Source organism: Osmerus eperlanus, chromosome 12 (assembly GCF_963692335.1).
Source record: "Osmerus eperlanus chromosome 12, fOsmEpe2.1, whole genome shotgun sequence".
Taxonomy (NCBI): Eukaryota; Metazoa; Chordata; class Actinopteri; order Osmeriformes; family Osmeridae; genus Osmerus; species Osmerus eperlanus.
This window is the reverse complement of record NC_085029.1, coordinates 8,955,644-8,969,312: the sequence shown is the minus strand read 5'-3', so window position 1 is coordinate 8,969,312 and position 13,669 is coordinate 8,955,644. Positions and strand designations below refer to the sequence as shown.

The 13,669-nt window shown below is 48.2% G+C and overlaps 1 protein-coding gene and 1 non-coding gene across 2 annotated transcripts; both read left to right on the top strand.

The window, feature by feature from the left end:
* Positions 1-184: 184 nt before the first annotated feature.
* On the top strand, positions 185-255 carry trnag-ccc (transfer RNA glycine (anticodon CCC)). Its single transcript has one exon. It is a non-coding gene; the product is annotated as a tRNA-Gly (tRNA).
* A 300-nt stretch (positions 256-555) lies between these two features.
* fbxw10 (F-box and WD repeat domain containing 10) lies at positions 556-7,915 on the top strand. The gene is made up of 14 exons (XM_062475362.1): positions 556-1,084; positions 1,178-1,363; positions 1,572-1,784; positions 2,583-2,710; positions 2,828-2,944; positions 3,126-3,232; positions 3,978-4,181; positions 4,397-4,518; positions 4,758-4,912; positions 5,029-5,171; positions 5,256-5,414; positions 5,549-5,829; positions 6,214-6,417; positions 6,697-7,915. The coding sequence occupies exons 1-14, from the start codon at positions 556-558 to the stop codon at positions 7,560-7,562; spliced, it is 3,414 nt and encodes a 1,137-aa protein (XP_062331346.1). The 3' UTR covers positions 7,563-7,915.
* Positions 7,916-13,669: the final 5,754 nt, after the last annotated feature.

Sequence of the window (13,669 nt, the reverse complement as noted above, 5' to 3'; positions counted from 1 at the left end):
TGATCAAGTACAAAACAACTATGAGTAAGAAGTAATGTAAATGCTCTCCGTAGTCAGCTAATGTCTTGGAGCTTTGTCGATAAATAGACCGCTGAAATAACAGCAATGTTAACCAATTACAAACGTTATATTAAATATTTGTATGTCAAATTGTAATATACTTAAATCATCTGTTTAGATATCGGCGCCGCTGGTGTAGTGGTATCATGCAAGATTCCCATTCTTGCGACCCGGGTTCGATTCCCGGGCGGCGCACGGATTCTTTTTTTGTTTTGGCACATTCAAACACATAATTGCATTTATGGGATGTTAGAATATCGAGGTTTAAATGTCGTTTTATTTGCAAAGTATGGTTGACCAAAAGCAAAGCCATTGAGTCATATTTACTATCTGTACTATCGCTTGCTTGCGTTGCATGGCAACAAAGCAATCAGCTTGCTACACACCGACTTCTAACTTCTCAATTGTAAGCTACACAGTCAGACCAGAGCGACTATTTCAAGGAAACAGACCCAACTTGTCTAAATTGTCCACGCGTAAAGAGCAGACTAGACAATGAAACACTTTGAAAATCAACAGTGTATGTTACAAATCGACTCTGCAAAAGAGGTCTGTTGCAAAGTGAAGGATGAAGATGTTCACATCTGCGGAAGTTGCCAATCATGTATCTTCACTTCTAAACTTTCGGATTCAACTCAGTGGTTGTGGCGCGCTGGAGACGCGTCCAAACGGAGATTTCTCACCGGCATCCTCATGCGCTGTCACAGTGTCGACATTCTTGAAAATGTTCAAAATGTTCTTCAAGTGACATTTGGGAAAGACTTCACCTATAGTAGGTCTAAACCGAAGCCGAGTTTGCCTGAAGACATGAGCACTTGGAGTTCTGACCGAGCGCTTGATACAAAAGTTCTTGGTGCGGAGATGTTGGACACTTGGGATTGGTTTAGTCGCAGTCACCACTGGATACAATGTAATTATCTTTTGGGAATTCTGTCTCTTTGTGACACCGATCTTCTTCACATGCTGGGAAACCTAACCAGTGTGCTTTTGGTGAGAGAAAAACGGTCCTTTCTTCATTTTAACGGTAAGCATCATCCAAACTGCCATTCCCATTATAATAGCCCACGTATTCAAATGCAGATACAAAATCAAAACAGACTTTTATCTTATTTATCAGCTCAGGATGATGAACCGGAGGACGAGGCCTCCTCAATTGCGGAGTCCAGTTACACCTTCAATTCCCTGGATCGTCCTGACTTGGAGCTTCTTGTCCGAACCAGTTCTTTTTATGATCCAATAGACAATGACCCTGACTTAAGCACTCTTACTGCTGGGCTGAAGGTTTGCCATACCTCAGAACTGTGTGAGTGCACAGAATGAATGATGGACATGTAATATCCATACAAGCTGTGTAGCTTTTTAGGGGCAACTGAAGCTTTCAGTTACATTGCATGCCGTGTTCAATGGAGAGTGATCAGTCTTGTTTTCTTATGCTCAAATTCACTCTTACCTCCTCGTTGTCCCTCTACGATCCTCTAATTCACAACATGTTTTTTTTTGGTGTTTCCCAGCTAAGAACAGGCAGCTTACATCTGTTACTCCCGGAACCTTATCGAGCCTTGGCAGAATGTTCACAAAGGAAGAACAGTGTGAAGCTAGTGACACAGACTCAGATGACCCTGCTCTCATGGTGGTCCCGAGGTCCTCTAGGTCACTGTCTGGGGTCAGTCGGTACAGAGACTTCATCCGGGGTCTCCCTGTTCATCTTGCTAAGTATATCTTATGTAAGCCCTCTTTTCAGTGAACTGAATTATTGTTATATTTATAACCTATGTGTACATGTTAATGCCAAGGTTTCACTTTTGGCCATTTTAAGATAATACTATCCCCACCCCCCGGCCCTGGCCGCAAACACCCCCCCCCCCCCCCCCACACCCCCCATGGTTGATCACATTGCAGATTGAATATCTCACGTGAACTTGTGTGCACTTATGGCCTCACATGCCACCTGATATCCTGTGCTCCTTTGAAGGGGATGAGTGTACTCTGCTCTGGTCCCATTGTGTATACGGACGTACCTGTTGACATATCCTTGAGTCAGCACCGTGAAGACACAGAGCACTGTCATGGTGATGACTGTTACTCAGGGGTCCTTGTTAATAGATCGAGCTATCTCTCTCTCTCTTTCTCTCTCTCTCTGCCTTGGTCTCCCTGAACGCCCAAAGACAATAAAATCTGCTTGACAACCAGTTCATAAATACTAGGTATCTCCCCTGGGACATGCTTCACAAACTATTTCATTTGTTGTCTCTTTATAGTGTTTCGTTTCAAATATTTGTGCACGCTGTCTAGCATCTGAATCACATTGCCTGTGCATTGAGAGAAAATGCATGTCACTGCATTCTCCAAACACATTATTACATCATGACGGTTTCCATGGAGAAACAAAAGCTAGAATTGCAATCAGCCATTCTGAGTTCATCACCAATAACCCTCATTCAGTCGACTGTCAGCTATAACCTCTGGGGGATTGCCACTTGCCATATCCTAAGAGACTCATGGGTGATATCTATGTGTTTTAGGCTTGCTAGACAAAACCTCTCTGGGCATCTGCCGAGATGTCTCCCGACACTGGCGTTACCTCACAGAGGGTACCCAGGAAGACATTAACGCCATAAGAACCAAGCAGAACCAAGCAATGATGATGCAGGTATTGAAAAGTCCAAAACATCTGCTCAGCTAGTCAATCCATAATCCTGTTTCTATGGCATTATTCCTATTGATTTGATGACATAGAAAAATACAAATACACACATGTTGCTTCCAGGGGAGCACTCATAGTGGACCAAGCCCTGTCTATGCCAAGATCCAAGAGATCCTGGTGCCCCTTCGAGATGATGAGAAGCACATGCACCCTGGTGACTGCTTCTCCAAAGTCCGAAAGGTAAACACAAGTTCACAATGTCATAAGCTGGAATGGTCCAGCCCTTATATCTTACCAAGCCAATTAAAATCCAGGAATGGTCATTGGCTGTGTGCAGGTAGAACGTAAGCTAATATCGATTATTTAAGTCAGACTGTTGCTTTTCTGTGCTGCCCTGCGTCCATGTCTGTCGGCTCGACAGGAAAGGGGTTTCGAGGCCGTCTACGCAGACGTTCGGACCAAGGTCCTGGAAATGGAGGAACGGAATGTGTTCTGCGGAGAGTACAACGTTGCCGTGCTGCTGGACAGGTTAGTGTTGTTACTGTTTCATTCAAGAATGACTCCAGGAAACGTACTCTGAGTTGCTGGACATTGGAACAGCACTCATTCCTCGACTCTCGACTGTTGATGCCGGTGTATACGTACGGAAGTTCTATTGAAACAGGTTCCTTCAAGAGGATATTTTAAACAGTTTTGATGTCCTACAAACAGCAGAAAGAAAGTTAGTTTGTTCATAGACCGGCGGTCTGACATAAAAACAACACCAGTGATTAGTGACTATTTGAATGATGGTAGTGAATAGTTGATACTGATCCTTGCTAATCTGCTGTACTTTCCACATGCACTATTTATATGTTGCTTTGGGTAAAAGTGTCTGTTAAATAAACTGTAGACAAAGCAATCGTCCCACACGTACCAGAAGCAGTCATAAGAAGATTGGTGATTCGGCCTTTGTCAATTACGCCCCAAAACTATGTAACAAATTACCCATAAATATTAGGGAAGCAAATACGCTAGACATTTTTAAAAGACAGCTTAAAACCTACCTTTTTACCGAAGCATTTAAGTAATTTGATCTCAGAAGGGTTTTACTACTTTTATTAGTTATATTATTGTTTTTATAATTAGCTATTTTAATTATTACTTTTATCACTTGTATTATTGTTTTTATTGATTTTATGTAAAGCACCTTGAGCTACACTTCTTGTATGAAATGTGCAATATAAATAAAGTCTGACTTACTTACTTACTTAGGAATGTGCTTGTTTCTCAGAGAGGACAGCTCTCGGGTGGTGGACTACAGCGGGGGGCAGATGGTGGCCACGGGCTCCAAGGACCGCATTGTGCGCCTCCTAGACCTGGTGTCCCAGAAGGAGGTGTCCCCCGTCATCCAGGGCCACGCGGGCAGCATCCGGGCCCTGCTGCTCTGTGAGCAGAGAGGCCTGCTGATCAGCGGCAGCTACGACCTCAGCATCAGGTCAGCGACACCATCCAAGCCTGACACCATCAAGTCTCCTAATCCTCCATATTTCCTCGCCGGACCCAAATGTCTCCCCCGCCTGCATGGGGATCGATGAAGTGTATCTTGTCTCTTATTCACATGGGAGTATTTGTTCACGATTGTGTGCAGGTTTCTCCACAGAGAAAACTGTAGGTGTAAGGGATTTTGCAGTTTAGCTGTTTTATATTTAGGTGTTGGAATCTGAAGACCGGAGCCTGCCTTGCTCATCTGTCCGGACACTCGGGCACCATCAACTGCCTGGACCTACACGGTAACAGACTAGTATCAGGTGCCAAAGACTGCCATGTTAAAGGTAAGGCCTCCTCACACTCACCTTAGCTCCTGTCTTGGTCCCGTGGGCAGTTAGAGCAGGTATCCACATCTATAATGCTTGGATCTCTCTGTCTCTGTCTCTGTCTCTCTCTCTCTCTCTCTCTCTCTCTCTCTCTCTCTCTCTCTCTCTCTCTCTCTCTCTCTCTCTCTCTCTCTCTCTCTCTCTCTCTCTCTCTCTCTCTCTCTCTCTCTCTCTCTCTCTCTCTCTCTCTGTGCTAGTGTGGAATTTGCAGACAGGGACATGCTACAACAAGCTCAAGTTCAAGCACAACAGCCCCATCCTGTGCGTGAAGTTGGACGAGGCGTTTGTGCTGAGCAGCTGTGAGAAAGGCCTGGTGAAGATGTGGGACTTGGAGACCGCCTCAGCGGTCAAGGTGAGAGGCGATTCTGCATATCCGCCCACAAAACAGATTCGCAGTTCGAGAGATAAAAAATGCGACGTTTTGATTGAAACGGTCGCTCAATCGACTCGTCAACCCGCTAATCCTAGGTTATAGATGCCCACCAGAGCTCCGTCAAATGCCTGTTCTTCGACTCTTGGCACATCCTGTCGGGGGGTTTGGATGGTCAGGTCATGGCATGGAGCACCAACCGTGACATGGAAAGGTGCCTAATGACCTACTGCCACCCCAAGTAAGCATGGCCGCCCTCTCCGCTGACTGCACAGTCTCTGTATGTAAGGTGGAGGTGCTCTGACTGGACCGGTTATCCCCACAGGGAGGTCTTGACGCTGACCCTCCTCTACCTCCGTGTCATCACCGGATGCGTGGACGGAAAGATCCGGATCTTCAACTTCCTGTCCGGGGAGTGCCTGAGGGTCATAAGGGCTGGTGGTCAAAAGAGTCCGGTGCAGTCCCTTCACATCCACAACGACAAGTGAGCTCTCTAAAACCCGAACTCACCCCTCTTCCATTCACGGCAACTCTACCCTACCACTGTGGCCGTTTCTGTTTTGTTTCTCCTCCCTGGCTGACGGTTAGCCTTCCTCCCCTTCCTTCCTTCCCCCCCAGCATTGTCGTGAACACACACAGCAGCGTCATGCTCTACCAGTTCGCCAAGATAGACTGGGACTATAAGCTGTGCGCTGAGAAGGATGAGCTGGCGGTCAACACGGGGGCCACTAGGAGCTCGCTCCGGAACGTCCCCTATGCCTGTGTGCGGGCCGAGCGCATGGCACACGTGGGCACTGCCAACAGGAAGATTTTCGACAGAGAGGGGACGACGTCGGACAAGCCGGCCCTGTCGCACCACGCCCGGTTCCTGTCTGCCCCCAGCATGCGACGGGCACAGGGTGAGTAGAATATAACTGGTTAAAAAGTATTAAGCTATCTGTAGATTGGAGAGAGAATCTAAACACACAATACACACTGTCGGTAACAAAGTCTCTCTGAGGCATGAAGGCCAGAGGACAGAATTTATAGTGGAAAGGGAACAACAAAGAAAAGTTACAAAATCCTTGATCTCTTCCACAGACAGTGAAAAACAACAGAAACACAAAGGTATCCTAATATATCATATTCTGGCACAAGTGAGCTATCAGTTAGAGCAGTTGACTGCAAATCAAGAGTTCAAATCCCCCCTATGCTGTACATCACTTAGGAGAAAAATCTCCTGCTCATAGATCACATAACCACGCGGTCGTGACCGTGGCCGGGGTCGTGTCGTGTTTCCTCAGCGGCCCAGCAGGAGTCCCTGAGACCGGCCTCGTGGAGCGAGCTGCAGGGAGCGCGGCGGTGCATGACCTTCATAGACCTGCAGCGAGAGTTCATCAGCCAGCCCCCCTCGGCCCTGGCCCCCGGCAGGCCTGTGAGCGGCTACAGCCGGGACCCCCAGAGCAGGGCCGGCCACACGGCCAGGACGGCCCCCAGCAGCAGCTCAGGTCGGTCGGCTGCGGAAGAGCCTCAGCTCTCCCGCGACTCTGTCTCACGTCATGTTTCAAGTTTCAAGTTTATTTAAGTAGAAGTAAAATTATGTTGGAATTTAGTGCTGCTCCAATCCTTAAGTCAAATCCTTAACTGGAATTATGGAAAGTGGAATCTTAAGTCCTACAGTAGGCCTTGGTTCAATATCTTAATGTAGAAATAAATCCTTGTGATATGTGTGACAAAGGGGGTTCGTTTTTTCCTTTTAATCCTAGCTTACGTTTCTTCACTCACAGCGAGAGAGTCCTTTGTGACCACCAGGTGGGTTATGACCCAGAGTGAGAAGGCAGTCCTGGAGCGGGTCAAGAAGAGGGGTCCCCATCGACCCCTGACCTCCGACAACATCCTGCTGAGGGTGAACAGCGCCAGGAAGCCCACAGACCAGGCCACCGTCAACATGGAGCTCAATGCCAGGGTGCGTGACGCCTGGGGCTCCCCCCCGCCCCCGCCCTCCCCCCCAGCCCCGCAGCACAAGGACCCCCACCCCCCCAAAAAGAAGCCCCACCCCTCACCGCCCCAGGCCTTCCATGGCATGACCAAGACCTACGTCCCTCTCATAACCATGCCCCTGGACCTCAAAACAAGGTTCTCCGTCCACAGGCCAGACGTCCGCTCCACCGTCCCCTCAGCCACCCTGGTGCGCCCCCAAACGGGCCTCAGCCCTGGAGGGCCTCCGCCTCCTCCGCACCGGCGCCCCCAGAGCTCCCCTAGCCCGGGGAAGGCAGCGCGGAGGGTGGGCGCCTTCACCACGACGGCCCTGGAGGATCCCGCGGCGCCGCAGCACATGTTTATGACGGCGAGGAGTGCCCGACCTGGGCACCGCGTGGACTTCCAGATGCCGGGCAAGACGAGTCCCGCCCACCGGGCTCTGGACCCCTTCAGGGAGCGAGGGGGCTTCAGCCTGCACACTGACAGCCAGCTGGAGGAGGTGCTGAGGGCACAGGCCCAGAGCCAGGACCGGGACCAGGGGTCCTCTGCTAGGAAGCAGGAGAGGCAGAGGAAGAGGATGTTGAGGATGAAGAGGAAGGGTTACCCCATGACTGACTACGCCAAGGAGGACCAGGTCTACGCGCCTGAGCTTGGACCTGATGCTTACATCTGAGACACACGCCTGCACCAGACATGGAGACACACCAAGACACCCATCTTTCTTGGCTATTTCCTTTGAAAAGGCACACAGTTAGCAGTGGTTTTTTTGAAACAGATGATTCCGAATCACTTTAAGTCATACATTTCCTCAAAAAAAAAAATTGCTCTCTGCTCCTCTTGCTTATACCGGACCTAATAATGCAGCATTCATGTTTTAAAAGAGGCTACCTATGGCAGAGGAGTTTTAATGTGTCTCTGTACCATGTCCTAGAACGTACAGTATATATCTATATTATCACTCTGTAATCTAATATCTTTATCGGTGACTGGAGATAGCAGGATACTTTTCATCTGTACCAATAAATTATTTGACCTTACATACAGCCGGTTTACGTCTAAAAGTATTTCTAAACCATCCTGAATGTTACATGGGTGACCAGCAGAGGTCAGAATTGTATTGTTCTGGATCTTGGATGATGCTTAACCCAGGTTGGGTACATCTCTTACATGACTCTTTTTTACTTCATTATTCAAGCGAAAAGCTAATTTGGACAGAAAGTAGGATTTCAGTAGATTGTGGGTATAGTGGGCTGCTATTGTTGGACTGTTATTCAAACTGTCAATGCATGGAAAAACACTGAATGGGTAGTTTAGAATCAGATGTTGAGTCGGCAATTCACGCGTTTTAGTTTAGTTCATTGGTAAGTTGGTTGGTTTCAAACTCTGTCCAGCTAACCAGCCACAATGCTCATTCACTACCCCTCTGATCCCTCATCAGAACGAAACCAATTCTTTGAGTCGCCCTTGCCAGCGACAGCCATTCAACCTGTCACCTGCCCTCTGGCCCCGGAGCTTGGAGACATCAATAAGGGTGTGTGGGGGAGGGGAGGGGGGGCTGCCTTTGACGGTTGCAGCACAGCAGCTGGCCAGTAGCAGAACAGAAAGAGGTAGAAGAGGGTGGAAGCAGGGGAGGAGAGTCCTCTTTCAGAGACAGTCTGTAGCTAATTTGATTTAATCTGCAGAAAATTGAGGGTTTTACTTCACCCCGCCCTTCTTTTCTACCGGGGGACTGACCGTGTCTGAGAAGGGGCAAACAATACACCCTGCCCCCACTTCCTGCCCTCCCCACCTTGCCCCATTGTCCCCCAGGTACGGGACACCTTGTCCAGGGTCACCGAAGCCCCAAGGGAATCAGGAGTGTGAAATCAAGGCAACGGTGGCTGAAGGGGAAGTCTCCATGCAGGGATACCCCGAGACCTGCTGCCCTGAGCAGCTTCAGCATGGGCTGGCAGGGGGCGGGGCTGTGGGGCTGGGGATGTGGACCGGGTGAGCAGGGCAGCACTTCAAAGAAATGAGAGTTCCCCCAAGAGAGAGTTTCCCCCCTAGAGACCGGCCACAGGGGTGTGGGGGAATTGGGTTGGTGGGACGAGTGGGGGTGGGCGGGTACGGTTGGTGTTTGAGGGCACAGGAAGCACAGGGAAATGGGTGAGCTGGTGGAGCAAATGTGTGGACGAGGTAGTACATGTTGACAATACTATCGTCACTACTAAAGGCACACTGCGAAGTAACACTCGAAATGTGTGTTTCTAGTATTATTAACGTGCTCAAACCTCAATCCCTGGTCCAGGATTGTATCTGCACCATTTGTCATGCTGTGTCACAGGGCAGGATTGAACTCTAGCTGTGGGGACACAGAGCAAAGGGCCAGTCAGGGCTCAGAGGACAGGATTTACACAATCAAGATGGGAATAACGCTGGATTTGCATGCTTCTCAGACGGTTGGCTGACATGCCCGGAAGCTGTGCAGTTTATCGCCCCACCACAACCACTTACACTGCATCTGATGCTTTTGAATATGCAAATCCGGATAAGAGGATCCGCAAATGAATCCATCAACAAAGATTCAATAACGACCATAACATGAATTTAGACGGTTTTGACATGTTTTTATAGGCTACAAATAGGAGCACTTTATCAGCACTTTCGGCACACCAATTTATGAGACAGGATGTACTTGAAGAGCCAGGGAAACTCATAGGGAGCTGGTGAGGACTACAAGTCAGGCTGTTCTGGTCCTAATGAGAACCACCAGGAGGTATCCCCATATAGGAGCCATGGCAGGCCCAGAGATCTGAGAACAGGCCCAAAACGCCAACCTCTATTCCTTCCACATGGTGCTCAGGAGAGCAGGTACGGTCGGGTGACCTCAGCTGCAGATAGACATCACAGCCGTAAGGGGATATGGCTACAACGAGGGGGGGAGGCGATTATCAGGAACACCAATACCATGATACGGGACGATTAGCATCCAGCCAAGCCAGATAGATAAGAGGGGATCTGATTGCTCATTGATTGTCTCTCTGGGGTGGATGGGCCCGGTTTTGGTCCAAAGACTCTTGATTGGGCCAAGACAGGGAACTGAACCCAGTGTGACCACACATGTGGAGGGTGATCAAAGGGAGGGCTGCAGGCTGGTGATGGCTTGTGTACACTGTGGGGCTCAGTCCTCTAGATGGGATGAGGCCTAGACGTTAGCCACATGCTAGCATTGATGAATGGCCATGGAATTTAGACTAAAAATTTGACTTCAGTGTGTAGAACACATCCGTGCTGTTCTCGTTTAACTTGTCTGTTTAACCCCTGTGTGGTGTTTGAGTCTACGCGACTCGTTTTGAATGGCAACTGGAAAAAAAAGTATAACATTTCACAAAATTAAACAATTCTGCACATTCATGCCCTTGACACATTTATATCCCTTACGTAGTGTTCCCAGGGATAGTAAAAGTGTGTGGTGGGTGGGTAGGTGAGAAAAAAAGGATTAACAAAAAGGTTTAGAACACTTTCAAAATAGCGACACAGTCCCTCTTTGGCCTCTAGGGGGCCCTCTTGCTTCAGACACCGGCCCTCTGGAGGGTGAAGTGCTGTGAGTTGATATGGAAGTAGCTTGGTGCTCATGCCAGTTGTAAATGTTTCACCCGCTCTGTGCCACGGCGTGTCATGACTTCCTGTCACTTCCTGTCATGAAACCCTGTGTGTTTCACTGTGGGCCCACCGTTCCTCCAGCACTCTGCTGAGGAGGGCCGTGTTCACTGTCCATCTCTGTGTCCCTAACTAACAATAACAGGACGCTTTGGCACCTCAGCCTTACCCGGTTTACCGAGTCAGCCTGTTCAACCTATTGGTTTTCTTTTCGGCTTTCCTCGAAGAAACAAACTAAAATGGGAGTCTGATGTTTCATGCTGTCAAAGCAGGCTATGAAACATGTGCTTTACAAGCTATTGGAATACAGTTGTTTCTTGCATTTTCACGAGATCTCTTTGTGACTGCGTTCCAATGTGCCTCTATGAAGCAGCGGTGAGGGGTGCCAGACACTGACCCCTGGTCTCAATGGCCCCCAGTATTCTCTGAGCTGTTCCAGACACACGCAGGCGACAACGTTAAGTGTCATAATTTTACTATTTTCTGAGACGTAAATAAGGAGAAGTACAGGTCAAAGGTCACCTGCATAAAACTTCCCCGTTTGGGGGCGGGTGGACGTGCGGTGGCTGGGGGGAATCAACCTGAGACAAGTGGCCAATTCACACAGGAAAAGGTTACGGCAAACAGCCCCCGACACGTTTCCTGCCTGAACAGGAACAGAAAATTAATTGTAACGCAACACTCAACGAGGCGTCCGTCCACCACAGAAGAAGAACAGAACTGCCCAAAGTCCTGAAGCTACAGGGGTTGCGATGTCGCACATTCGCCGACGCGCAGCAATGCTGACTCTTTGAGGAGGGCGTTTGAAGAGAAATAATCGACAGGAGAAGGAACGACAACAGCCTAGCCAACTCGAGTGAGACCAACAGCCACTTAGACAGAGTGGACAAGCACATGTTCCAAACAACACTGTGGCATAAATGCCCTCAGAGCTCAAACACACTCTCAGACAAATTCGACTAATGGACAGCTTAATCAGCACACCCCAGTCATGCACTTAATCCAAGTTTACAAGCAAATAGCTACGAGCTCATGTCAACTACAGATGTTTGCTCTCTTCCCGACCCTGATAGCGAAAAAGGTCCAGCGGGATAGGGGATAGGCTGTACCTGATAAGAAGGAGCAAATACACTCTCTCTGTCTCTGTCTCTCTCCTTTACACACACACACACACACACACACACACACACACACACACACACACACACACACACACACACACACACACACACACTAATCTCAGAATTTGAAGTTGCCATTCCTTAGTCAGCTTCTCCTAAACAAAGTTTTCCCATTCTTTGTGTGCCATAGGGGAGAACACTATGTTTCTTCACTCCTTGTCTGGGGCCGAATCCTTAAGTTTGGGTCAAGCAACAGCAGATCATGTTGTGGTGTGAACTTCCATTGACCTGATATGGGAGCTTATGATTGTAAGACTTGGCAAAGATCCAACTGGGCTCAGCCCCTCTGAAACCCTCGGCTCACAATTCTACATGATTGATGGATACTCTGATCTGCTGAATTGTCTCACAGGAAAGGAATTTGACCATATTTGTATCCCATACAATATTCACATGCATGTAGTAAATCGGACAAAAGCCGACCTAAGAACTAGACAATATGTTTCTAAAGCATGCCAAGTGCTGTTTACTGAATTGGTTTGTTCAGGATATTATCAAACAGATGTAATCAAGGGCAGCACGCAGCTCAGTCAGAGTGATTTCTCATGGGCATTCGGTTGACAGCTCCTGTTTTTACAGTAAATACTCTGCAGGTTTGTCACCGTCTGTTGACTTGCTCTCAGTCCAGTGAGGACCCTTCTGGGACCCCAGGGGGTACAGTGAGAGGGACCCAGCTCTGATATCTCACAGCTTCATGTGATTTCGATCATGTTGATACAAGTGCTGTAAAATAACACAACGCCTATGAATCACAGAGTTTGTGTTTTCAATTTGGCTGTTATACAAAGAACCGTCGGGAGACAAGAGATAAAATAAGCCATATTAGCAGCAGATGTTTGAGGGCTGACTCTGTGCCTCTTCTCAACATTTTCCACTGAGTAGCTGGATAACAGAAATTACCACTAGAGGGCTTGGTCATTTGCTGTTAGATTTGCACTATGATGTCTCAAGGTCTGCTGTCTAAACATGTTTGGTACGACTTTGCCTCAATTAATCAGACCACTGCTGATTCGAGATAACATTTGTTTCGACAGGCAGGCATGTAAATTCAACCAGACTGACAAATACTACGGGCCAAAGATGTCACACAGAGGACATATTGAACCCCATATTGAGTCCCCTTGCACATTAGAGAGTTCATGGCCATGTTGCAGAGATGTCACCACAGAGAAAACAGCTGCGTCCAATGAAAGGAGCCCTGCCGAGTCCAACAATGACCCCATCGGGTGGCTCGCGAACCTTCCATTTTGAATTGGTAGAAACAGCTCCTTTCTCATCATTGAGCTGTCTTCGGGCTGAGACTGTCACTCTCAGCGGGTTAGGCCTCTTCTCTCTCGTTATTTCCTAATTCATCCAACCCCCGCACCACTCCCCCCACCCCCTCCCTTCCTCCCGCCCCCTCCCTTTCTTCAGCTGTTGAAACACCCCAAATCATGCCTGTAATTGCTTCAGCATGTCGTCGTGTTATTTTAAAGTGCCAAGCTAGATGAGTCAGGAATCAAAAATGATGGTGGTAGAAAGTCAAGTATTTTTTGACTACTGACATTCTCACCCTGGCATTCAAAGGCTTTTTTGGAATAGTTTACAAATCATCAGGTGTTTCCAATTTCTCCCCTTTGACATGACATGAATAGACCCTTCAGAAGACCTGACCTGCAGCCTTCTGTGGAAATGCAGACATTGACTGACGCTGGACTGAGTCTCTCTCTCTCTGTCATCTGTTCCTCTAATACTTCTGTTTAAGAATATACTGTCCTCAATGATGTGAATTGTGTGTTGGTCCCCAGTGAGATTGACTGAACTAGCACCATCCAGTGAAAGGGTAGGCTGTGAGTAGAACACCAGCAGCCAGCCTAACACATCGCAAAAATTGACCAGAAACAGTCATGCTCAATTATGCGGTAATATCGTGAGTCTGATGCCGTAATTGATGTTTACAAACCAGCTCACACAGAGCAGA

Coding starts and splice junctions, on each gene's coding strand:
- fbxw10 (XM_062475362.1), top strand. CDS start 556: ATGAAACACTTTGAAAATCAACAGTGTATGTTACAAATCGACTCTGCA. Junction 2,711..2,827: donor ACCAAGCAATGATGATGCAG/GTATTGAAAAGT, acceptor TGTTGCTTCCAG/GGGAGCACTCATAGTGGACC. Junction 4,182..4,396: donor AGCTACGACCTCAGCATCAG/GTCAGCGACACC, acceptor TTTTATATTTAG/GTGTTGGAATCTGAAGACCG.